We start from the raw sequence: 23,810 nt of genomic DNA, 5'->3' as shown, positions 1-23,810 counted from the left end.
TTACATTGACACTAGAAGTAGAATCAAAACAAAAAGTAGTGCACATATAAAACCAAAACAATAACAAACTAATTGGTCCCCGGACAATGGTGTGCACTTGATGGTCTTGCTTTGTAACCCTCCCGTGTTAGATTCCATCACCTCTTCTGCTGCTACATATTGTTCTAGCTCATGTGTATGGTGACGACAAGCTTGTGAGCTACAGGTTGTCTGCGACGTGTGTGTGTAATGGCGCATCCTGTTGTGATTGTAGGATGTCTGAGTTTGGGAGGCAGTTGAGTCGTTACCAATTTTAGCTGACTGATGCACATTATTAGGTACATATTTTGCATGGTATTCAGCATACCAAAAGAAACACTTTCGATGTTTAAGTCGTGCTGGGCATAGATAGTAATACTTCCCTGGACGGGTTGAGAAATCACCGGCTTTGCGTAAGATCATGGCCCCATTTCCACACTCACACATAGGTGGTGTCTTTAACTCTATAATATCTACACAAACACCATTAACAATTGACAAATTAGTTACCAAGGATAACAATTCAAATAAGTACAAATTGTTGCGCCATGATTAACATTATTCTCTTGTAAAAGGTTATTTGCACAAATAAGTACACAACCCTAATAAGAACACGAGCATAGTAGAAAGTGTTGGTCAAATGAAATACCAATCTTTCCTCTTGATCCAAGATCTGCACACCGATTACTAATCAAACTAACACTTGAAAGTTAAAACGAGCACAAGGGAAAGGGTGAATCTTATTTTCCCTCTTGATCCAAGAAACCAATTACAAAAAAAACTCAAATCAAAACGACGGATTTTATGTTACTGCTAGTAGACAAAACACCTTGTTAGAAAAATAAAATGAAATTGTGTTAATTAAAACTTTAGTAGATCCACACAACCAAAAGGCAAACTTGCATCTACACACACAATACTTTATCAACACATGAAAAAGACAGCGCCGATCAAGGGCGAACGAGAAAAAAAACATTCAAAAGAATCAAATGAGACAGGAATTGATCGGATCTGATGGAGATACAAAGACAACAGGGAAATAGTTGGTAAGGGAAATGGAGAGTGCTGGAATGACCTTGATCTACTCGTTCGCCATCTCTAGACGCACAACCAACAGAGACATTGCTAGGAGCAAAAGCAGAGAGAAGAGAATGAGTGGAGTTACAGAAAGCGAGCGGAATGAGTCGCACCTTGCTTTGATGCTTTCCTTGCCCTAAAATTACTAATGCTGAGGATATTTTAATGATATAATTAATAATTCATATTTTTATCCTTACCATAAAAATCATACCAAACAAGGATATTTTAACATAAATATCTTCATTAAAAGATTACTATCATACAAATTTATAATCCCTCATTAATCCTATCACACAACCAAACGCTGCCTAAGGTATTGTGACGGGACAAACCCGGCTTAAATAAAGTGCTCGGCCCACCAGGCCCATTATTTGTCGTGGTTTTTTAATTTGGAACGCGCTTCTCTCTGGCTCCGTCTGTCGTCTTTCCCTCCAAGAAGGGAACCGGTTTCGTATCAGTGGGAGCGACGGTGGCCTCTGTCGTCGCCTGACTCTGCTCGCGATCGTTATGGAGGAGGGGAGCTCTCTCGGCGGCGAGCTCGAGATCACCTCCATCGGCGCCATCTACTGTGGGCCATGGGATAAGAAGTACTGGAGCTCTTCTAGGGTTAGTGTTCTTTCTTCCCCTCTCTATCTCTGAGATATTTATCTCCGTTCTCGATCTCTTTCCGCTTCAAGAATCTCCGATTAGTTAAGTCCTTGTGAATCTACGATCTGGGTCATGGTGCGAGCAGTTCAGTTGAGTCGATTCTCCAGTTAAGCCGTTGCTTTGAGAAGGGATTTTTTGCGCTAATGAGAAATAGCCAATTTTTATGTGTCACAAGCAGTATCGGTGATAATAATGTGAAGGAAGTTATACCGAGTTGTAGAAATGCAAGATTAATTCGGTGATTACACGTTAGGGAAGGGCAAAGAACAAATTTTATGGACAATAACTTCTGCAAATGTTCATTCAGACCATTCCACCTAATCGATTACATTGCTTGTTTCATGCTTGTGGTTTCTTGGACATTGCTATGGTTCTTACTCTAATTTTTGGCAATTTTGATAGGGGAAAGACAGATATCCTTACCCAGTTGGTTATCATGCTGTCCGAGCTCATGGTGGAAACATATACCAAATGGAAATTCGTGAAGGTGTAAAAGGGCCTCTATTTATGGTCTGTTTCAAGTTGTTTTCTCACATTTTATTCTGTAGTAGCTTCTCCCTTTAATCTTTATCCCCTCCCTCTTTTGTGTAAACATTATTACGGTTCTTCCGTTCTTTATTAGCCTTGTAGGTATGATACTGATACCATCTGCAGGTAGCATCAACTGATGGAGAGTCTTTTACTGGACATACACCCGATATTGCATGGGTGAACTTTCAGAAGAATGTTCCAAGGGTAAAAACTGGAAATGGAAAGCGATTCTCTTCCAAGATTGATGGTATCCAGGTAGGTTTTCCTCTACCGCAATGACAACATTACAAAATTAACAAAAAGGGATCCATGCACAAAATAGGGATTAACTGTTTTGTTCTTACTAAATCTAATTACTACCATGCCGATATTAAAGTGGCTGTATCTTTTGTTGATTTCATATTTGTTCATCTAAAAGTGTTTTTTTTATTTAACTGTTTTCTTTTTGACTTGTAATATGATGAAAATAATAATTTGGCCAGCTCTTGATGCCAGTCTTGTTCATTATGACCATCATGCTCCAGATGCTACTATGTGCTTGGTTTGGGCTTATAACCTGTTATAGTGTTCATCAAGTTTTTTTTTTTTTAAATTCTTCAAATTGTCTGAACCGAACCATTTGACTTGTCTTCGGTTTGCTCTGTTATTTTGATGAGAAAGTACAATTGTTATAATGATCATGGATGTAGGATCGGTGGTCCTAAGAAGGAAATGGCTACCCGTGGATGGTGCTAATTGCAAAATAACAAGTTGCTACCATTGTGTTATATGAATCACTTGATAAAGAAGTATTCAGGCTGTGTCTTATGTGCACTAAAAATGATTTTAGCCCTTCAAGTATCACACAATAAAAAAAGGGTAGCCCGGTGCACGAAGCTCACGCCATGCGGGGTCCTGGGGAAGAATTCATTGTAGTCCATTATTGCATTGTTATTCCTGTTCAAATTTATTTTCATGTCTAACTTTACAGTTGAATGGGGCTGTCATCTCAGTTTATGGTTCATTCTGGCACTTTATAATCCATGGCTGAGCAAAACCTAACAGTTTGTATGTTCACATAAATTTTAACTTTTCTTCTAATAAGCTCTAACTTACTACAACTGGCATAAGAACTCATGCTTGAAGTCATTACTATTTCTTATACTTTTTTAAAATCATTTATTAAACAAATAATTGGGTTAACTTTTTGGTTAGAATGATGGTTTGCATTTTTCATTTTCATGTCTTGTTAACATTTTTACTTAGTTGCTTGATATTTTTGTTTAATTATTTCCTTGATATTATTACATGGCTTGCCTACATGCTAATACACCATATGCACAGTACTGGTATCAAAATTTAGATTTTTTTTTTCATTCAGTTCTGTTTTCTTTCTGATTTAATGCAGCTTTTTGGGTTTAGAAATCCATTTGTTCAACGATTGCTTCGTGAGCTTGTGGCCAATATACAAGGAGTTGCAGAACCAGATATGGTATTGCCTACTGATAAAAACAAAGTTCCAAGATTGGATAAAATAATGCAACCTCCAGCCTCTTTTGTATGTAGTGATTTACTTGATCACACAGAAAAGCATCTAAATGCTGGAAAAAGGGGTGTGAGGGACAAAGTATGTACAAGAGACAGAAACAAGGCAGTTAGAGCGAAAAGGATTTGTTACCACCATGTGACAAATGATTCTAGAGCTGGAAATCTAGAGAAAGAAAATGTAATTTTCTCTCATTCTGAAATAAAAAACCAAAATTTTATCAAGGAAAAGAGTTTACTCTCATCAAGAAATCATATTATTCAGATTCAGGATTCTCAACATCATCCTGGTTTCTTACCAAAGAGTGCTGCTGCTGCAAGTGATGATACATGCCAACAAGTAGCAGATTGTAAACGCAGAGGAATTTTCAATCATATTCCAGAAAGAAATATTCTGTCACAGGAGATGGGAGATTCTGATAATTCTGTTGATAAACATGTTATCTATGTCAGGGAAAATAACTCTACAGGTCAAGATCCTTGCTCCACTGGAGTGAACAATGTTTCTGATGATGACAATAGCACGGTAATCTACTTTAATTTGTCTAGTTACTGATGCTTCATGCTCTATCTATGATTATGAAGTGTGATGGTTCTTTACTTCTTTATACTATTCTTCTCTTTGTATTTGGAAAATGCATTTGATATGGAAATACTTTTTGAGAAGTGTATAGCACAGGCATGTAAATGATGGTCCTGGACCAACAATGATACTTCCTGTATTATTATTATTATAATTTCTGTTATTTAAAAAATGTTTCTTGTATTCATTGGGATACATTTCTTTTGTTTGTAGTTGATCAACATTGGATTTTTATGTTTTAGGCTTTTAGCACACTTGATTTTAAGTCAAACTAGTCTATTGTTATTCAGACATTTGTTCAAGAGTCAGAACTCACCTACTATTGAAAAATAGAACTGTGCTACAATCTTGATTCAATACCTTTGCTCAGTCTTATACCTTCTAGCTAATGACAAAGTTGACTGATGTTACTAATCAGCCTGTTAAACCATCTGGTTGCAGTAGCATGATTTTCTTTTACTTGGCATTAACGTTCATTTAGTCAGTTTGGTGTAAATTCCTAGAAGCATTTTTAGATTCTATTTCTGAATTTTGTTTATTAGTTAATATTGATTGCCACCTTTGGGGTACATGATCACCGCTATTGAACTTGAGATTATATATTGATTTCTGGCTTGACACGCATGATGCATCTCATGCAGATTAAGAAACTCATTATATAATGTTTGTTTTGAAAAACGAATTAATTCTCCATCAGTTAAAGAGCCTTATACATACATAAAATTATATCATATATGCATTAACAACAATAAATCATGAGTTCCAACTATTGCAGGTTGGCTACATGGATCATATTCCACCATTGGACTCTATGTTAAGCTGTACAATTCAAATCTGTTATTATATTCAATGAATTTTCCTTGATTTCTCTGTCATTATGGGCTTTAATGCCAATCAATTTTAGCTTGTCTAATTAGAAAATCTATTTAGCATCATTGAACATGCTCACACCATCTCAACCTATTTTCTATGGTTTTACCATTCATTTGAGCTTCACCTAATTGCTCAAGATATTAGATCTATTTTGTTATATTTTGTTGTAATCCCATATATTCATCTCAACACATTATAGCCATATCATATTATATATGTCATTTTAAAATGTGAATTCATGCTTAAATATTTTAACCATTAGTTTCTTGGACCTAGTTCTTGATATTAAATATGGCTATCATGACAAGATTTTCACTTTTATCTTATTTGCATGCACACAAACGTATTTGTTTCAATACTCGTAAAGAAATGCATATTGGAGCAGGCATGATTTAGTCATCATAGGGTTTTGAACTTTGAATATTGTCTATGATAATTTCAATTTGCTCATGCCTATATATAGTAGAACTATTTTCTCACTATTCATTTTCTCATAAAATATCTTCTATTATGTGACCTTCACAGAAAACTGCTATTAGGTTATCAAATGCCAGAATGAGTCCGTCAGGTGTTTTACCAAAAGCAGTGGAAAGTGGAGAAATGTTGGCGTCTGAAAATTATTCAGAATTATACATTTCTGATACATGTGATGTGGAAAAATGTGTGTATTCTTGGAATCTTCGTTTTATGATCATTTTTTGGTTGCTTGGTACATGCTAAATAAAGCTTCATTTCTGCCTATATTTTATTTCAATAGCACATTGCTTGTTAGGTGATGCTGCTGATTTTCAATCAGTGAGAGGGAGTTCAACATGCATAAATCCTGAACCAGAATGTTCAAGTTTGCGGGATGCTGCTTTGAAAGGATTTGTCAATGATTCAATTCCAGAAACTGGCCCACTGGCTGGTTCTTCAAATTCTGGTTCTGAGAAAGCAGATCTGAGTGTATCTGATAAAGAATTGGCAAACTCCATGATATCTTTTCTGCTTCCTCGAGCTGTTCCTCTTCTTGAGAAGACTTATGTGAGAAGGAAGTCAAGATATGGGAGCCAGGCAGTGAGACTTGGTGCAACTTTGACTTTGTTTAAAGCAAGCTCTGCAGAACATATGGCTAAGAATGATCAGTCGACTGACAAAATATATGAAGGTATGCTCAACAGCTCAAGTACTAATTGGCTCATGAAGGCATTAGTTGCAATTCTGTTTTCAGTGCTACAAAGCTGTTTTTCTGTAGCTCATTCCTCCTCTTTACCAGATCACATTTATTTTTGGTAAACTTTGCTTCTCATTTTTCTGAAGGGCTGGATGCTAATAGGCTAATGAATGGAACACAAGAAAAAGTTCCTCAGATATTGAATTACCAAATTTCAATTTCATGCCAAATGGCAAAAATGGAGGATGCTATTGATGATTGCTTACCCCATAAGACATCTGATCATACACTATATGTGGAAGATCCAAAGAATATGATTCCAGATAGCTATGAGGATGATAAATATGTTTGTGATGTTCATCCAAATGAGCATACAAATGTTGCTTGTGAATCTGAATGTAAAGCTTCTGCTGAATCCAGAGAAAATAATAACATATCCAATCTTAATATTCTTGGTGAGAGTGCTGGAAAGCCTTTGGACTCTGAAGTTTTGTTTCCTAAGGAAACAATTAAGAATGAATATTTAACAGATTCTCTTGTGGAGTATTTGGAAGAAGCATTTAATGATGATCTCCGTCTTGAAAAAGAACGTTCAGATGCTGACTGTTTAGGTGTTTCTGTTAATCATAACTTGCCGTATTTGAATTCTGATGTTGTTAATCATGAAGAAAAGGAAATATCTGAACCTATGCTGCATTATAATAATGGAAAATGGAAAATGAAGTGCATGGGGCAATGCTCTACTGCTGCAAATGCTAGTTCTAATAACTTAAATGAGGGAGATATGTGTGCACTAGCAACACTTATAGAAGTGCCACAAAACAAGAATGGTAAAACCAGCAAAGACATTCAAAGTTTGGTTTTGGATAACCAGATAGAGTTTGCAGTTCTTGATGCTTCTGAACAAAAAGTTTGTGAGGTTGGAGATCAAACTGGTTTTAATCATGCATTAGCAGTAGAATCTACAAATGTATTGCTGGTTAATGTGAATGGAGATAAGATGTTGCTTTCGGATGATGGGCAACATACTGACAGAACCAACAAGTCTCAGAGGCTTTCTAATAAATCTCAGTTTTCTGGCAATTGCAACGTTCCTTTTTCAGAAAGTATAATCTGCAGAAATTATATGGATTCTGATGTTACAGCTGCAAGGTCAACAGAAATTTCTAGGAGTGTGCAAACCAAGCTGACAAGTTATCAATCAAATTCAGCAGTTGTTTCACAGACCCAAAATGTGACTGACTATGTTGATGTTAACGTGAAACATTCTGAGTTTCATGATCATTCTGTTAATCGCACAGAGGAGAATTTTGCAGACTCCATGAGTAAGCCCCATCCATCCTTCCAATTTTGCCAACAAGCATATCAGGGGCCTGTCAATTGTGTGCCAAGCCAAAACATAGAAGTTACGGAACTGCTATCTTTTTCAGATGAAAAACCAGTCACAAGGAATATTAGACATGAGCAAACAAACATTTGCCAAAGACAGCCAAATTCTAATGATCAGTTTGATGATTCTTTGTTCAGAGCTGTTAGATTGGATGAAGTATTGGATGAATCTTTTGAGCTTGCTGGTTGCTATAGGCAACCCAAGCCAGTCTTGTTCATCTTGTTGAGACCCTATGAGGATGATTTACAAATTTCTGTGATCTGTGGCATTCAAAAAAGTGATGAAAGGTTTGTCTTTATATACAAGGTCCCTTTAAAAGATCAGGGAGAGACCTGTCCATATTTTATTGGCTACACTTCGCTTACGCTGCCTCTCCTTCCTGGACCGGCAATTGGAAATGTAAGTCATCCAACTGAAAGATGTTGCGTTTAAGTTCTAATGTGACTTCTCACTTTTCAGTATATCTTATCTCAAGTGATTTCTTCATATAGACAACGTATAAAGGATCTTGTTTACAGTTCACTCCCGATGGGCAATCCATTGTTTTTGTTAGTACTATAAGAGCACCTCTCTGCAGGTATAGAAATACCAGAACTTCACTAATTATATTTGTAATGTTTTCACACCATCAATTTAATCAATCCCAAACATCAACAGGACACAAAGTATGCATTGCTCATGCTCTATGTGCACATCTGTGTGTTGTGAAGAAAATGCAGTACTAATTGGAAAGGTTTTTATGGGATATGTTCTGCCATCAGCTACCTTGACAACCATTGAGAGCCTTTCCTGCATCGCAGTTTATGAACCTAATTATGTCATAGCCGCTGAGTTGAGTGGGGCATTGCGTGTCTGGTTGATGAACTGCAATTGGAGGTATCTTTGATCGTATCTTACATATTCCTTCTCTTTCTTTTGCTAGTCTGACTGGAAATTGTTAATGAGATGATATTATGAAATGTTTGTTTTTAATATGCTTTTATGTGCTGATGGTATGCTCTAATCAACCTCTAAGAGGGATTTTCTTTGACATATCAGTTACTTTGTGTTTATATGTAATTTGATGGTCATATCTCATTGGTTTTTGCAGTAAATCTTTGGAGGAGTTTGTGCTACCAAGTTTTGATTATTTAAGACCTGCAGTAGAGTTGAAAACAGTACCCAAGAGCGACTGTCTCCTTGTAGGTCATAATGGCATTGGCAGCTTTGGTTTATGGTAGGTTGCTTAACGACTTAACGTTGTTACATGTTAAAAATAGTTAATTTATTAAACCATGTCTGTTAGTATTATATATTTGTTCGTCTATTTTTAATAGTAGATTTTTGTGATGCTTCAATTTTTTGATTGTGGGCATCATGAGTATATTGTGCTTGATATTTTATATTTTTGTTCTTCAACATGATCGTCTGTCAATTTTGTAGTAGTCTATGTGTCAACTTCTTGCTCTTGTTTATGTTTGCTTTCATAAAGTCCTTTATTTTCTAATGTTTGTTATGTAACTCAATTTTCTAGTATTGTGAGCAAGTTTGTTTTCCTTTAGGAACATATCGAAGAGGGTACTCCTTTCCAGATTTTTGAATCCGGGCAATTTGATCTTTCAGATTCTTCCAATTGGTATGTTCAATTTTCAAGATGAGATCAACACTTCATCTTGTCAGAATATGAAGCTCATGCAAGAGACTTCACATCATCGTGTTGCTGAAGCTGTTGCGACTCCATTGCAAGATGATAATGCTATGTGGATACTAGTTTCTGCTGATACAGATTCAGATCCTCAAGTGGTTAATCACCCCAAAGAACGACAACTGACTTCAAATGCATCTTGGAGGCCAGCTCTTTTAGTGAGAAATATAGTAGTCATGGGGCACATGGTGGATTTTAGGTACTTCAAATTCCTTACATCAAAATCAAACTCTTATTCTCTAAATGCCACCAATGAAATTGGAAAATGGTTCTCACCTGTCAAATTTGCATTGCAAATGATTCTACTATGTCAACAATAACAAGTTTGTTTGTGTCAGATCTGTTGCTGTTGATTCTTCTATGAGAACAATAAAATGTTATTTTCATATCAAAGAAAGATTAGTTATTTGGTGTTTAAAATTGGTAGTGATTAGACTACATAAAAGTCCTGTAATATGCACTTGCATATCATTTATCCTATCAACCAATAATTTCATCCTTGAACTGCTGTGTTACTAGCAATTTTTTTCTTTCATAGTAGCAAATATTTGGAGTGAACCATTCAGTTGGAGTTTAAGATTCATGGTAATTTGCTAAGAGTTTTATAGAGATGATTTCACAAACATGATTTTATGAGCTATTAAGAGGAATGCAATGGTGTGAGAGAGGATTGATAACAAATAAGAATAAGAGATCTATCAGCGATGCTTTTCCTGTCCTGTCACATTTAATTTGGTTATTATAACAGTACTCTCTATCTTATCAGTCTTGAGAGCAATGTGGATCATTTCCCAGTATTTAATTCTCAAGTGATATTAAGTGCATCAACAAACTCAAGGATACCTAATGCAGCATCAGGAACAATTCACAAGAGAAAGGCCAATTGGATTAATTGAAGAATGTCTCCATTACATGGGGATTTGAACCTCTTTGATAAACTAAAATAAAGGCTAATTTCCTTAAGACAAGGTAACTTGGTCTAACAAATATAAAACGCTTTTTAAGAACTTAAAACAACCTTTAAAAATTCGACACTGAAAAATAATTTAGACTCTAACCTTTAATCTGCATCAGTGCCACATCTATTCTCACTTTCCTCTTCAAGCTTTTACATTTTCTTGTTACTTTTAGACTGCGCTCAACCAAGGTGCCAAATATTTGTTCACATGAAGTTTCTTATCACCATGCAATTAAGACAGACATCATTGTCATCTATCCTGTAACATTTTTGGTTGGAAAAGGGGAAATTTTTAGTTCTTCCTTCCTAGTCAATTTTTTGCTACTTGTCAAACATGATAGATGATTTTTTCTCATGCAGTATTGCTCTCTAACTGGTTCAGCATTTTGTTTAATGAAAGACATTTGATTTTGTTTGCTTCATAAGGCTTCCAAATACATGATTTCTCAATCATACTAGTACATCATTTTATTCTTATGGCTTAATAGAGGCTTTCATCCAATTGTTTATTGCTCTAAGGAGATGAGGCATTAAAAGCTTGTATATTTGTTGGATATTTTACTGAAGTCACACCTTATTGATTTGCATAAAATCGCTAGAGCTTGTGCAAAGACAGTTACTTGATAAAACAGTGAATTATATCACACTCAGGGTATTTATCAATATTCTATTATTATTGCAGGGCTTCTTCTGTAGATGTATCTGACGGTTATGGATTTATTGGCACACATGATGGTGTCTTGTACAAGTGGGAATTATCAACCGGAAAGAAATTGTCAAATTTGCTCCGAGTCCAGTGTAAGTGATTATTTGTTTGAAATTCGTGAAAGTTCTTGGTATTTATCATTGGGTTAGTATCTGGAAATTTTCACCTATTAATCCATATTTTGCAAAATGCCTTCACCTTATCATTTGTTTTTCTTCTGTGACTATATATTAGCGGGGAGCATTATGTGCACTGCAGTGGACTCCAAATCTGGTGTAGTGGCGGTTGCTGATGAGAAATGCCGGTTGCTGATTTTAAGGCAGAAGATAATGTGAAACTGCTGAAAATTCAAAAGATTCAGTGATCGTCAATGCAGACTGGTGCAGTTGATGCACTTTTTCACTAACCTTTATGGTTCAGCAAAAATGCTTTATATCAACAGCATCTGGGCTTTTGACATTGCTCATCAACAGCTCGGTTCCTTGTCCTCCTATACACATTCAACTGTTTTCTCCACCTGGAAGATTGTGACCTACTTGAGAACCGAATTCCTTGACATCCCGACGTTCAAAGTTTTCACCACTAATCTTGTGAATTTTGAGTCCTCGAGCATGATGGGAAAGTGAGAGGAAATGGATTTTGCCGCCTAACCTGTGGAAGATTTTATTTTTCTCTTGTTTGTACTGGCTTAATGCGCTTAGAGACCTTCATGTCGGATTTGTACATAGTACCTTTTGCTTTCTTCCATGGGCAAAGTTGTAATCATGGCTACAGAGACAACGATTACTGAAAAATAGTAATTTGCTTGGAGATTAGTCACCCGAAGTCCGTGGGACAAGGTCCCTTTTTACGAATGTCGAATAATTGAAATGTACAATTTATTTGTTGTCAACTTCTTGTAACGATATTAGTGATTTCTTGATGATGCTACTGAAAAATAAGACAGGTTCATGCAGGCAAATGAAAACACACTAATTGTACAATTGGGCAAGTAGTGCCCTTTCACTCCTATAAAATTTTGAGTTAATTGACATAAGTGTAGTATTTACCTAAAAACAAGTTGACGAGAATGCTGGATGAACAAATTGCCTTTTACCACCGGAACAATTCACAAGAGAAAGGACAGTTGGATTAATTGAAGAATGTCCATCACATGGGGATTTGAACCTCTTTGATAAACCAAAATAAAGGCTAATTTCCCAAAGGCTTTTTAAGAACTTAAAACAACCTTTAAAAATTCATACTGAAAAATAATTAAGACTCTAACCTTTAATTGGAACTGGTTCAGCATTTTGTTTAATGAAAGACATTTGATTTTGTTTGCTTCAAAGGCTTCCAAACACTATGATTTCTCAATCATAGCTTATTCTTATTGCTTAATAGAGGCTTTCATCCAATTGTTTATTGCTCTAAGGAAAAAGCTTGTATATTTGTTGGCTATTTTACTGAAGTCACACCTTGATTGATTTGCATAAAATCCCAAGCTAGAGCTTGTGCAAACTCAGTTACTTGATAAAACAGTGAATTATATATATTACACTGAGCGTATTTATTTATCAATATTGTATTATTGTTGCAAGGTTTCTTCTGTAGATGTATCTGACGGTTATGGATGTTAAGGCAGAAGATAATGTGAAACTGCTCAAAATTCAAAAGATTCAGTACTGATCGTCAATGCAATGCAGACTGGTGCAGTTGATGCACTTTTTCACTAACCTTTATGATGGTTCAGTAAAAATGCTTTATTTCAACAGATACTTCCAAATTAATTACATGGATAAAAAAAATAAAGAATTGTAATTAATTATATTGATTAATTGACAAATGTGTCTCAGGTACAAAAACGTTTTTAATGTTCATCTTGAGGTCTAGCTAATAATAAGAAAAAATGTTGATGCATTCAGTGTGGCTCTGACTCGCGCGGGAAATCTTGCTAGCTGTTGAGGAGGTCCTCCTCGAGATCTGCGGCGAATTCTTCGACCTCGATCATTCCATCATCTTGTGTCGAAGGGATCACTCTGATCGAGGTCCTTAAGATCGGCTTCGTAAGCTTGGACTGCAGCATCTGTCATCAGATCATCCGAACGGGTCTCGTTGAGGAAGTCCTCAATCTCGGCCAACTGGTCATGCTGCTGCAGCTGACACATCTCCGACATACTCTGAGTCGTATGTGGAATCCGAAAATCGTCTGGCTGCTTATGATATGACTGCGTCTGAAAATCTGGCTGCGTCGGAAAATCGTCAGGCTGCTCATGATACGACTGCGCTGTCATCGTCGTCAACTGAGGCATCTGATGCCAATATTGCTGTTCCAGCGGTGGCTGATAGCTGGCGGCGGAAAATTGATGAATGTAGCCGACGCATCCAAACTCAGGGTTACGTAAACTCAGGGTTACGTATGCGGGCCTCCGCCTCGAACGCCAACGACTCCGCCTTCCTCCTGCGCTTTTTGACTGGTGCGCTCTCTAGAATCTTCTTGATATTGTTGCACGAGTAGACTTGACTGATGTAGCCGAACGACGGGCTGGTCCCCGGGAAATACGGTGCGAATATGCAATTCGGCAGACATCTGTGGTGCATGTGATTGCACGCCGCACACCCTGCCGTCTGAGTCTTCTGCTGCCCCATTTCTAACGGCTGAGGGTTTGATGGGTGGGGTTCACGGAGACGGACGGAGGCTGGGACAGCGGCGACCGGTGGACGGCGAGGCTGGGACAGCGGCAGCGGCGACCTGTCGGACGACGGCGACAGGTCGGACGGCGGCGGCAGCGACAAACCTAGGGGAGCGAAATTCTGACGATATAGCTATATATATATATATATATATATATATATATATATATATCAGAAATGATCTACTGCGGACCAAAGCCGTGCGAACCGTTGTGGACTTACCTTCCTGATCGGTCACCAGACCGATCAGGAAACCTCCTGATCGATCTGGTGACCGATCAAGAAGGCATGTCCGCAGCGATCCGCTCGACTTTATCCGCAGCATATCATTTCTAATATATATATATATATATATATATATAGAGAGAGAGAGAGTTATATGCAGAATTCTGATATCCTGCGCGTCGCACAGTGAGCAACTGTGCGCGCGCAGGATATCACCGCGTTCCTATTATTTTTTTTTTATTTTTTTTAGTTTAGAAAAATAATATTTCTTTAAATATAAATCTTAAATATATTATTTTATTCTGTAAACATATTATTATACAGTAAATGTCTAAATTTTTTTATTTTAATTTTTTCTTGCTGAACATATAATTCAATTGAAAAATCTGAATCTAGATATAAAATTTTTAAAAATTTTTAAATATATTACTATACCTTGTAAACATATTATTATACCCATAAATGCCAATTTTTTTTTAAAAAAAATAATATTTATTCGAATATAAATCCTAAATATATTATTATATCTAATAAATATATTATTATATCCCATAAACGTTTAATTTTTTTAATTTTTTATTTCCTTTTGAATACTATAATCTAATTGGAAAATTTAAATTCTAGAGAAAATTTTTAAATATAAATTCCAAAATACACTATTATATCTCGTAAATATATTAATACCGTAAATGCCTAAATTTGTTTCATTTTTATTTTTTTTATTTAAATATTATAACCTAATTAAAAAATTTGAACCCTAGATATAAGATCTTAAAATTTTGTAGTTTGAATAGTATAATTTAATTGGGAATTGGGAAGTCTAAATTATATGGATAGAAAGTTAAAAAAATTATATTAAAAAAATTTCAAAAAAGGCCTGATACGCTGCGCAATAATATATATATTATATTAAATAATAGTTAATTACATTAAATTTATTAGATACAGCCTTATATATTTTATATTGCAAGAGCATGTGTTTACGGTTTGAACTAGGATGACAAAGTCACAGTGTCCTTGAAAGATAGAGAACATCAATTAAAGGGAGAAAGAATAACCTCAATTAATGTAGTAATATATATATATATTAATAGAAATATAGAATCTTATATTAAAACTAAAAATGAGTTGATTAGGTTAAGTAAGGTGGTCGAATTTAGGGAGGGTAATGGATAGAATTTAAATTCGGTCCCATTCGAGGTGGATTTAAATTTGGTCAAACAAATTATGAGACAGGTTTAAATCCGTTGATCGAATTTAGAAGCGGGTTCAGAACAGATTACGAGTTTCAATAAACTCACCCAGAACCAACCTCGTATATATATATATTAGTATTTTATTAAAAATCTTCCCCCTTTACTAACTAACTTTGGTGAAGCCTAAAATGAATTTATGTTAATATCCTTTTTTCTATTTCACTAAAAATAATTCCAAGGTTTATTAGTAATTCCACAAGCGAAACAATCAGTGATCTAGAGTTCGAGACTCGGCTGCGGCATATTATTATGAATTTTTCTCATCATTAATTTTCTCTGGTTATTTTATATAAAAAAAATATAGTTCTCTTTAGTCCCACATCTTAGAATTGATAACACTATAATTAAAGAAGCTTCTATAAATATTTTAGATTGACAATGTTAAAAAATATATTTTTCTTAGTTTTTTTTTACTAAGATAAGTATAATATTAAATTAAATTAATTTTTTTTCATAGGAAAGCAGTAAGAGTGACACTCGAAAATCTAAATAATTCGGATTTTCAAGGACCCAAATAATTCAGATTTTCAAAAGTCAGGTATTTTACCCTAATGACTCTACTTTAGTATTTTAATGTTAAAATGCTTTAATTAATATAATTTCATTATAAAAAGTTAATGTAATTTCAATGTATTATATTACACACTCGACGCGTGCACGATAAGTATATATATATATATATATATAAATTTAACGGGTTGACGGGTCTAATTCGCTTCGGACCCGTTGGATTTTGAGTGAGTTCAAGGTGGGGCGAGTTGAAAAAGTAGATGAGACGGGCCTAAATTTAGATTTTTATTTGTGGAACAAATTTTGAAATTGGCCAAATCTAATTTGAATCCATCCTGTTATCATCCCTAATAGAATTGTCAGAGGAGCCTTGAATTAAATCAATTAGAATCAACCAAACCTAGCAACTCAATTGAGGTACGTAGTTGGGTATATTTTTTATTCTCTTATATTTAATTCTTAAATCTCATTTCACATCCATTCATTGTAAATATTAAATTATAAAATATCGATAGATTATCAAATTATATATATATATAGCATAAGTTCATTATGATAAAAAATTTCAACAACCATAATAAATTTTAATGATAAATTTTGAGTATGAACGAAATTTAGGGAAGTTAGACAAAATATAGGTATATATATATCTATAAAGAGAGAAAGGATATGCATGTGATTTTGCGTTTACTTTTAGGGCATGTTTGGTTCGGGGTTATCTTTGATAACCTTGGTTATCCATCCAAGGTTATCCACCAAAACCTTGTTTGGTTTTGGTAATTGATGATTCCTAAGTTATGCTACATGCTTGACACATCAGCAAGTTGGGCATATAGCCCGGAATCAGAAAACCCCATAAAACTGGGGTTTTCTTTGATTCCCTGGTTAACCAAAACATTAAGACAATATTATCCTTCATTATTTACCCTTTGAGACAAAAATAACCTTATAGATTTACCAAATTTCAATCTACCCCTCCAATATAATCAAACCTCTCGAGCGAACACAAACCCGCAGCTCCTCCTCTCGCGAACACGAGACGGAAACCCTAGCCTTTCGCCGCTCCTCCTCTCGCGAACAGCACGAAAACCTTAGCCTTTCGCCGCTTCTCCTCTCGCGTACACGCACGAGCTTTTCCCTCTCGCGGCGACCTAGCGGCGGTTCTCTGCGACATCCTCCCTCTCGCGCACACGAAGCTCAGGCCTTCTAGCGGCGTTTCTCTACGACGATCTCCACTCGGCTTCTTGGAAAAGGTATGATCTTATACACTGTTAGAACTGATCTTAGCGTTTCTCTGCGCCGGTTGTCCGCGACATCCTCCCTCTCGCGCACACGAAGCTCAGGGCGTCTAGCGGGGTTTCTTAGCGATTGTTGCATCATGATTTGGTCGATTTGAACTGATTTTATACACTGCTAGAACTGATCAACTTTGATTTGGTCAATTTGAAAGACCAATGATTGTCATCTATGGGTTGCCCTTTTGGTTAGTTGCTGTTTAGATCAATAATATTTAGTTGTTGTTTAGTTTTTATTTAGCTCTTGTTTAGATCTTGTCGGTTAGGTCTTGGTTAGGTATTGCAGTAAGCACCTATATTGGTATTAACTACGCAAACCCGTGGGGGCATCACAAGTTGACAATGAACCTATAGATTAGCAACTCTGAATGCTGATCATTAATTCTGAATGCTGATCATTAATAAAGCAAACTAATATGTTAATAAATGTAAAACGTGAAAAGTAACTTAAGATGTCTCCTAGTTATGTTTACCTCAAAGGAAATATCTTTTAACATTTCTTCACAAAAAGAGTCATCCAAAGCCGTAGCACTCTTGGTTGCTGCTTCTGTGACAACAATTGCATCTTCCTTTAGGCAATCAAGTTAATTGAGTAAAGCTTCAGCTGAAATCATGAACACTTTATAATATTTATTTGAGTAAAAAGACCATTAATTAAAATATTAATCTAATTAAAAAGACCATTTATTTGCGTCTGTTGAACTTTTAAAATGTATACTTGTTAGGTTTCTGCTTAATGAAAAAGGTAGTGTTAGATTGACACTAACAGAAGGCATGTACTCATCCTATTGCATATGGGCTCAAACCTGAACAATGACAAAAACAGATCACTAAGATAAAACTAAGCTTTTGAGTGTATGTTGTCCTCTTGCTATATATTTTTTCTAAACCTTAATTCCAATGAATTACTTTTCATGAATACTCAGTTTCCTATGTGCATTATAAATACATTTTTCAACAAGGAATAATTTAGCTGAGAAAAAAAAGTGACTTGCAAGCCGGTTTCATTTCCATGAATGATAATAACTTACAATTATACTTGATTAGTTGCTGTTTAGTACTTGTTTTGTGTTGTTTAGTTCTTGTTTAGTTTCTGTCGGAACAGTCAGTGGAGCTCCCAAGGTTATTCTCTACATGTTACTGTCACGGAATGTGTTCTGTATAGCTGAATAGACCATTCGATACACAGGCACCGTATCAATCCAAACTAGACAGTAGATTGGAATTTTGAACAAAGCAATCAGTATCATCATTTATCTTGCTCATCCATTGTGTCTATAACATTGATTTGCTTTTACTCAGGTAAGAGCCATGGAGTTAATTGATCAATTGGAATTCACATGACGAGGACCGTACAGTGGTGGCTTTGGAGGAATCTCATTTACCGGCGACATGGACATTGCAATTGCTCTTCGGACCATATTATTCTTGACTGGGAGCCAGTACAACACTATGTACTCATACAAGGATCCCGAGAGGCGCCAAGAATGGGTGGCACACCTTCAAGCTGGAGCAGGCATTGTAGCAGACAGCAACCCTGATGATGAGCTGAAAGAATGTGAGAACAAAGCTGCAGCCCTTTCTCGCGCCTTTGATCTCGCGGAGTCTACATTCGTCGAAAAATTGTAGGCTCGTAACAGAAGATTTACCAGATAACTCATTTCAGAATCATATTCAATGCTTTGGTTTCCTCAGGGAAAGTTCAAAGTCTCTCTTTGTAAGGACACTTCGACCTCAATAATTCACAACTAATTACTACTTATTTTTCAAGTTACAGCCAAAGAAACTTCTGAAATAAAATCCCCCAGAGCAGTTTCTCTAGTCAACTTGAAGAACAGAATCATGGTAGTTTCGCTTGTGTAACAAGACTCCATGCAATTTAAAGAAGATAGAGTCAGTGATCAAGTAACTATCACACTCTCTCAATTCAAGTACATCAGATAGAAAAGAGGTTGTCAATGGCTCGGATCTTCTTGGTCGCAAGATCAACGACCCATACGGTAGGCGGTTACCCGGCCAAGCCATGATTGGAATAGAGGGAAGGGGAAACTCTCACATGGGAGAACATGGCATGGCAAGACTTCTCATCTCATCAGTCACCACCACCCTAAGGAATGCTAAAGGGTGCTCACATGGCACGACTACAGCCCACGTAAGCAGGATCGGTACGGCTCAGTACTACGACAAAACAGAGGTTTATGGCTTCTAAAACAAAATGTCCAGTGCCCCCACACCATGTGCACCAAACACTCCATTACTATTAATAATATAATATTGTCATTATTAAATCAAGGGTAATATAGTAAAATATCATATTTGGTTATGTACTAAAACCTTCAAACAAACGAAATTTTATTGGATTATCTAAATTGAACCAAACAACCAATGATTATATTTCATTCCTTATAACCTTGGTTATGTGATTACTTGGTAATCACATACCTAAGGTTATGTGTCATAACTTGAACCAAACGTATCCTTACGGTAGTGGTGTCCCGTTATTTTTTTACTGTAGCAACGCTTCTTCAAACATTAAAAAATCCTAAACCCTTCCTTCGTCCTCTGTTTTCCCTCTAAAATCTGAAATAGTTCAAACTCTTTGCCTCTCCTTTCTCTCTCAAAAAGTAAACATTTTTAACCCTCCTCCTTTGAGTTACCTCACACCGCCCTTCACCGTCTTCGTCGTCGATCAACTCTCTCAATGTCGTCTCGTCTCGTTTCGTCTGCATGTGGCTATTTATCTACATATATGTATCCATATTCTACGATCTTTTAACTCTTTACTTTGATTCGTCCTAGAATTTAGAGTTTAGCACGTTGTAATCACTACAAAAAATAGTACATTCTGGGATGAATTTATAAAAAAAATTCGTTGCAAAATATTTAGGGACGAAAAAATTTTCGTCCCAAAAATTTTATTGTCAACTTTTGGAACGAAAATTTTTTCGTTGTAAATTTGACAATGAATTTGGGGACGAAATTGACGACGAATAATATTTTCGTCCCTAAATTCGTCGTCAAATTGTAAACTATTAAGGGGCGTTTGGTTTAGGGTAATAGGAGTGGGGAATGAGAATGAGAATCATTGATTCCCATTGTTAATGTTTGGATTATAGGAATAGGAATACAAATAAGGGAATGAATATAATCCTTGAAATTGGGTAATAACTCATTCCCATGTACCTCCCCTTTTTAAGTCATTACCCTATTTTCATCAATCAAAATATTCCCTTATTCCAAAAATACCCTTGACTTAAAACTAAATTTTTTTTCATTAATATCAAATATCAAAATATATTTATTTATTTTTTTCTTTCATATCACTTATCTTTCCTTATTCTCTCTCATCATTTTATCACACACTTTCTCTCTCCTTAATCTCTCCTATCACACTCTCTTTCCTCTTTTTTTCTCATTACACTTTCTCTTTTATCATACTTTCTCTCTCCTCAATCTCTTCCATCGCACTCTCTTCCTTCTTTTTTTCCTCATCACACTTTCTCTCTTATCACACTTTCTCTCTCCTCAATCTCTCCCATCACACTCTTTTTTTTCTCATCACACTTTCTCTCTCATCATACTTTCTCTCTCCTCAATCTCTCTTATCACACTTCCTCCTTTTTTCCTCAACACACTTTCTCTCTCATCATACTTTCTCTCTCCTCAATCTCTCTTATCACACTTACTACTTTCTCTCTCCTCAATCTCTCCCATCATATTCACTGTTCTCTTTTTCTCTCACCATACTTTTTCTCTCCTCAATCTCTCTCATGACACTCTCTCTCCTCATTTTTTCTCACTATATTTTCTCTCTCTTCATCCTCTCCTATCATACTTTCTCTCACATCATATTTTCTCTCATCATGCTCTCTCCAATCACACTCTTTTTTTTAATTTTCTCTCATCACACTTTCTCTCTCATAATACTTTCTCTCTCATCATTCTCTTTCATCATATTTTTCTCTCACATTCATCTTTCTCTCACATCTAATTTTTTTTTCTTATTTTCCTTTAAGGGTAAAAAAGAAAACTTTGATTTATTCCGATAGAAGATATACAACTAACCAAACATTGCTTTTAAGAGTGATATCCATGCTCATACCCATTCCCATTCCACAATACAATGATTCTCATTCCGATTCCTATTCCTATTCCTAGGAAAGAACCAAACGCCCCCTAAAATTTATAACAAATTTAGCAACGAAAATTAAATTTAATTTGCCAGCAAGGTGAGGCTTCAGAAGGATTACCCTAGCTTCTGTCTACATTAAACCCTTAATTCAATTTCTCATCTCTACGATTGGCTGCAACTTGAGGTGTTTAGGATAGCCGACGCTGTTGTAAACGACTCTTCCCTTGCAAGCAGTGAGTCACACATCTTTCCCATCGAGCAGTGGATACTACAAGGAGCGGTAAAGCTAAGTATCCCTTCTAGTTTCTTAAGATGTGCATCAGAGCATTGTTGTGCTAGATTAAAAATTGACAAAAATACTGATGTTGCAAGAGGCAAAATCTTATATACAATTGAACAACATGATAAGCATTCACCCCAAAGCCCTACGAAAATAAGCACAGAAAATTTTTTTTAATCCTAGCCACCTCCAGCAATTATCAATTATTTTCTTGATAGAAGGCAACCAATTCCTCAAGCACACCTCCAGGATGATAATAACCACCACATAATAAAATGTCCCAGGTAGTAGGAACACCACATAATAAAGTGATCACTATCATTTTACAAATATGTTACTATTGTTAGGTTTACTGAATAATAATGATCTATATTGTTACTTTTGTGTTCCAATCTCCTTGATTCCTAGAATTAAAATAGGAAAAATAGGAGGTAATTAATTTTCCATACTAGCTAATACAAATTTTTTTAACAGATAAATTAATGTCTTCTGAAGAGTTACAATATCAAAATTCTCTTGCATTGGTTTTGAGTTTAAATATACAGAGGTGGGTATTCTATACTAAGATAAATTCTAAAGAAATATTTGAATCACGTAATATTTTACCCAAGACTTAAATTTGTTTGTTTGTTATGCTTAACACGTGAATCATAGTTTACTGATCACACTGAATGATTTTAGTCTAATCATGCACCCCAACAATGTAAAGCAAAGGCCAGGCATTCAAATCCACTCCATTGGAACTACCTGATTCTTTGAAATTTTTTTCTGCTTCTCTGTTTTTTATTTACAGATTTGATATTTGCAAATTTTAGTTTCATAAATTTTATTGGTTTTGATTCAACTATGCATTTACCATTTTGGATTGGAAAACTATACCATTAGCGGGGGAGAGTTCTCACTACATTTTCCCTCATTGCTTCCTATTAGCATTACTTTATTACCCATTGCACTCATAACTGTCTCTACTCGATCATATGGATTATATTGAAGAACTTTATTTAAGTGCAGCAGTAAGGGCCTTAATGTTAATGGAAAAAGATTGAAAATTTTACAAGAGCATAGAAATTTACCTTTTCTTTTCCCCCTTTTAGACTTGTATTAAATTTCATGGACCAGACTAATACACTTGAGTTTGTTAATACTAATTAATGTTTCCCTGTGTAATCATATGAGGTAAACTCAAGTGTGGCAAAAGGCGAAATCGCTCGCCCCCAGCGTCCCCGCCGCACCCGACCCAAGGCCATCACGAGGGAGGTAAATCACAGCATCCTGAGCGAGCATGTGGCAGGTGGGGTGAGTTGCACAGAAACCGGAGATTTACCCCCCGACTACCCTGAGTTTCGACCCCACGACCTCATGTGGTAAACATCCTACCACATACCAACTCGGATGACCTGTGAAGTCTCATATGAGGTAAACTCAAGAGTCATTGGTTTATGGAGACATGGTAGATTAAAGGGCCTTTTTATTTTTGCCATGGCTATGGAGATACTTGTATATTTTTTTGGAAGGTATTTTCTCTATGTAGACTTGCTAGTATTAGCAAAGAATATAATCGTAAGTTGTGATTTTAGCACACAAATTCATCCTTTTTGAATGCTAAATTTTCACCAGAAAAAATGTACCTGAAGGTTTCCTAAAACGTATGTGGACAAATACATATCTTTGTGCTGACTATTAAATATTATCTTAATTATAATGTAATAATTTTTTTTCTTCACATATGAATGTGGAAAAAAAAAATTAAAAGTGGGAGGATTTTTTTTACCAATAAGGATAATCATATATTCTGAGAAGATGAAATATTATCCAAAGATTCAATATAAGAAAAAAATTTAGTTTTGTATAGAGTTAACATGAATCTAAAGTTTTATGAATTATGTGTATATGTTTTTTATTTGAATCGTATGACACATGTTTTAGTTTTGTATAGTCACATTTATTTTTTTTTTACTAAATCAGAATTTTTATACACATTTATTTTTTTACTAAATCAGAATTTTTTATTCTGATGGGTTGGACCGATTGAGAATAGGCTGACAGCCTTGTCCAGGAAAAATGATCTGAGTTTTGAGAGACCATACTGAAATCGATCAGAAATAAACTGAGAATTTTATCCAAGAAAAATGATTTGAGCTTTGAGAAGTCGGACGACTCTAGGGCCCATCGGAAATAAATTGAGTCTTCTCCAACAACAAAAAATGATCTGAGCTCTGAGAGGTTGACCGAAGCTGAGCTAACTGGGGATGATTGATTTAGACCCGTATCCTTGACTTTGACCATTGGTT

General features: G+C 35.6%; 2 protein-coding genes across 6 annotated transcripts; one reads left to right on the top strand and one right to left on the bottom strand.

Moving 5' to 3' along the window:
- Positions 1-1,503: 1,503 nt before the first annotated feature.
- LOC122056761 lies at positions 1,504-12,070 on the top strand. 5 transcript variants are annotated; one of them, XM_042618862.1, is made up of 14 exons: positions 1,506-1,704; positions 2,149-2,256; positions 2,401-2,532; positions 3,665-3,982; positions 4,067-4,327; positions 5,783-5,918; positions 6,015-6,404; positions 6,554-8,199; positions 8,292-8,377; positions 8,458-8,676; positions 8,891-9,016; positions 9,342-9,683; positions 11,125-11,240; positions 11,383-12,070. In XM_042618862.1, exons 1-14 carry the CDS (start codon positions 1,606-1,608, stop codon positions 11,481-11,483), a joined length of 4,080 nt encoding a protein of 1,359 aa, XP_042474796.1. In that variant the 5' UTR covers positions 1,506-1,605; the 3' UTR covers positions 11,484-12,070. The 5 variants fall into 5 exon arrangements, with proteins under 5 accessions (XP_042474798.1, XP_042474796.1, XP_042474795.1 ...); XM_042618861.1 differs by having other exon boundaries at positions 3,665-4,327; positions 6,030-6,404; XM_042618860.1 differs by having other exon boundaries at positions 3,665-4,327; positions 6,557-8,199.
- Positions 12,071-13,142: 1,072 nt separating this feature from the next.
- Positions 13,143-13,776, bottom strand: LOC122055026 (LOB domain-containing protein 4-like). The gene is made up of 2 exons (XM_042616424.1): positions 13,529-13,776; positions 13,143-13,476 (listed from the first exon to the last, which is right to left on the bottom strand). The coding sequence occupies exons 1-2, from the start codon at positions 13,774-13,776 to the stop codon at positions 13,143-13,145; spliced, it is 582 nt and encodes a 193-aa protein (XP_042472358.1).
- Between the last annotated feature and the right edge of the window lie 10,034 nt (positions 13,777-23,810).

This window comes from Zingiber officinale, chromosome 3B, assembly GCF_018446385.1.
Source record: "Zingiber officinale cultivar Zhangliang chromosome 3B, Zo_v1.1, whole genome shotgun sequence".
NCBI lineage: Eukaryota > Viridiplantae > Streptophyta > Magnoliopsida > Zingiberales > Zingiberaceae > Zingiber > Zingiber officinale.
The sequence above is the reverse complement of the archived record's forward strand: the minus strand, read 5'-3'. Positions and strand labels throughout refer to the sequence as shown.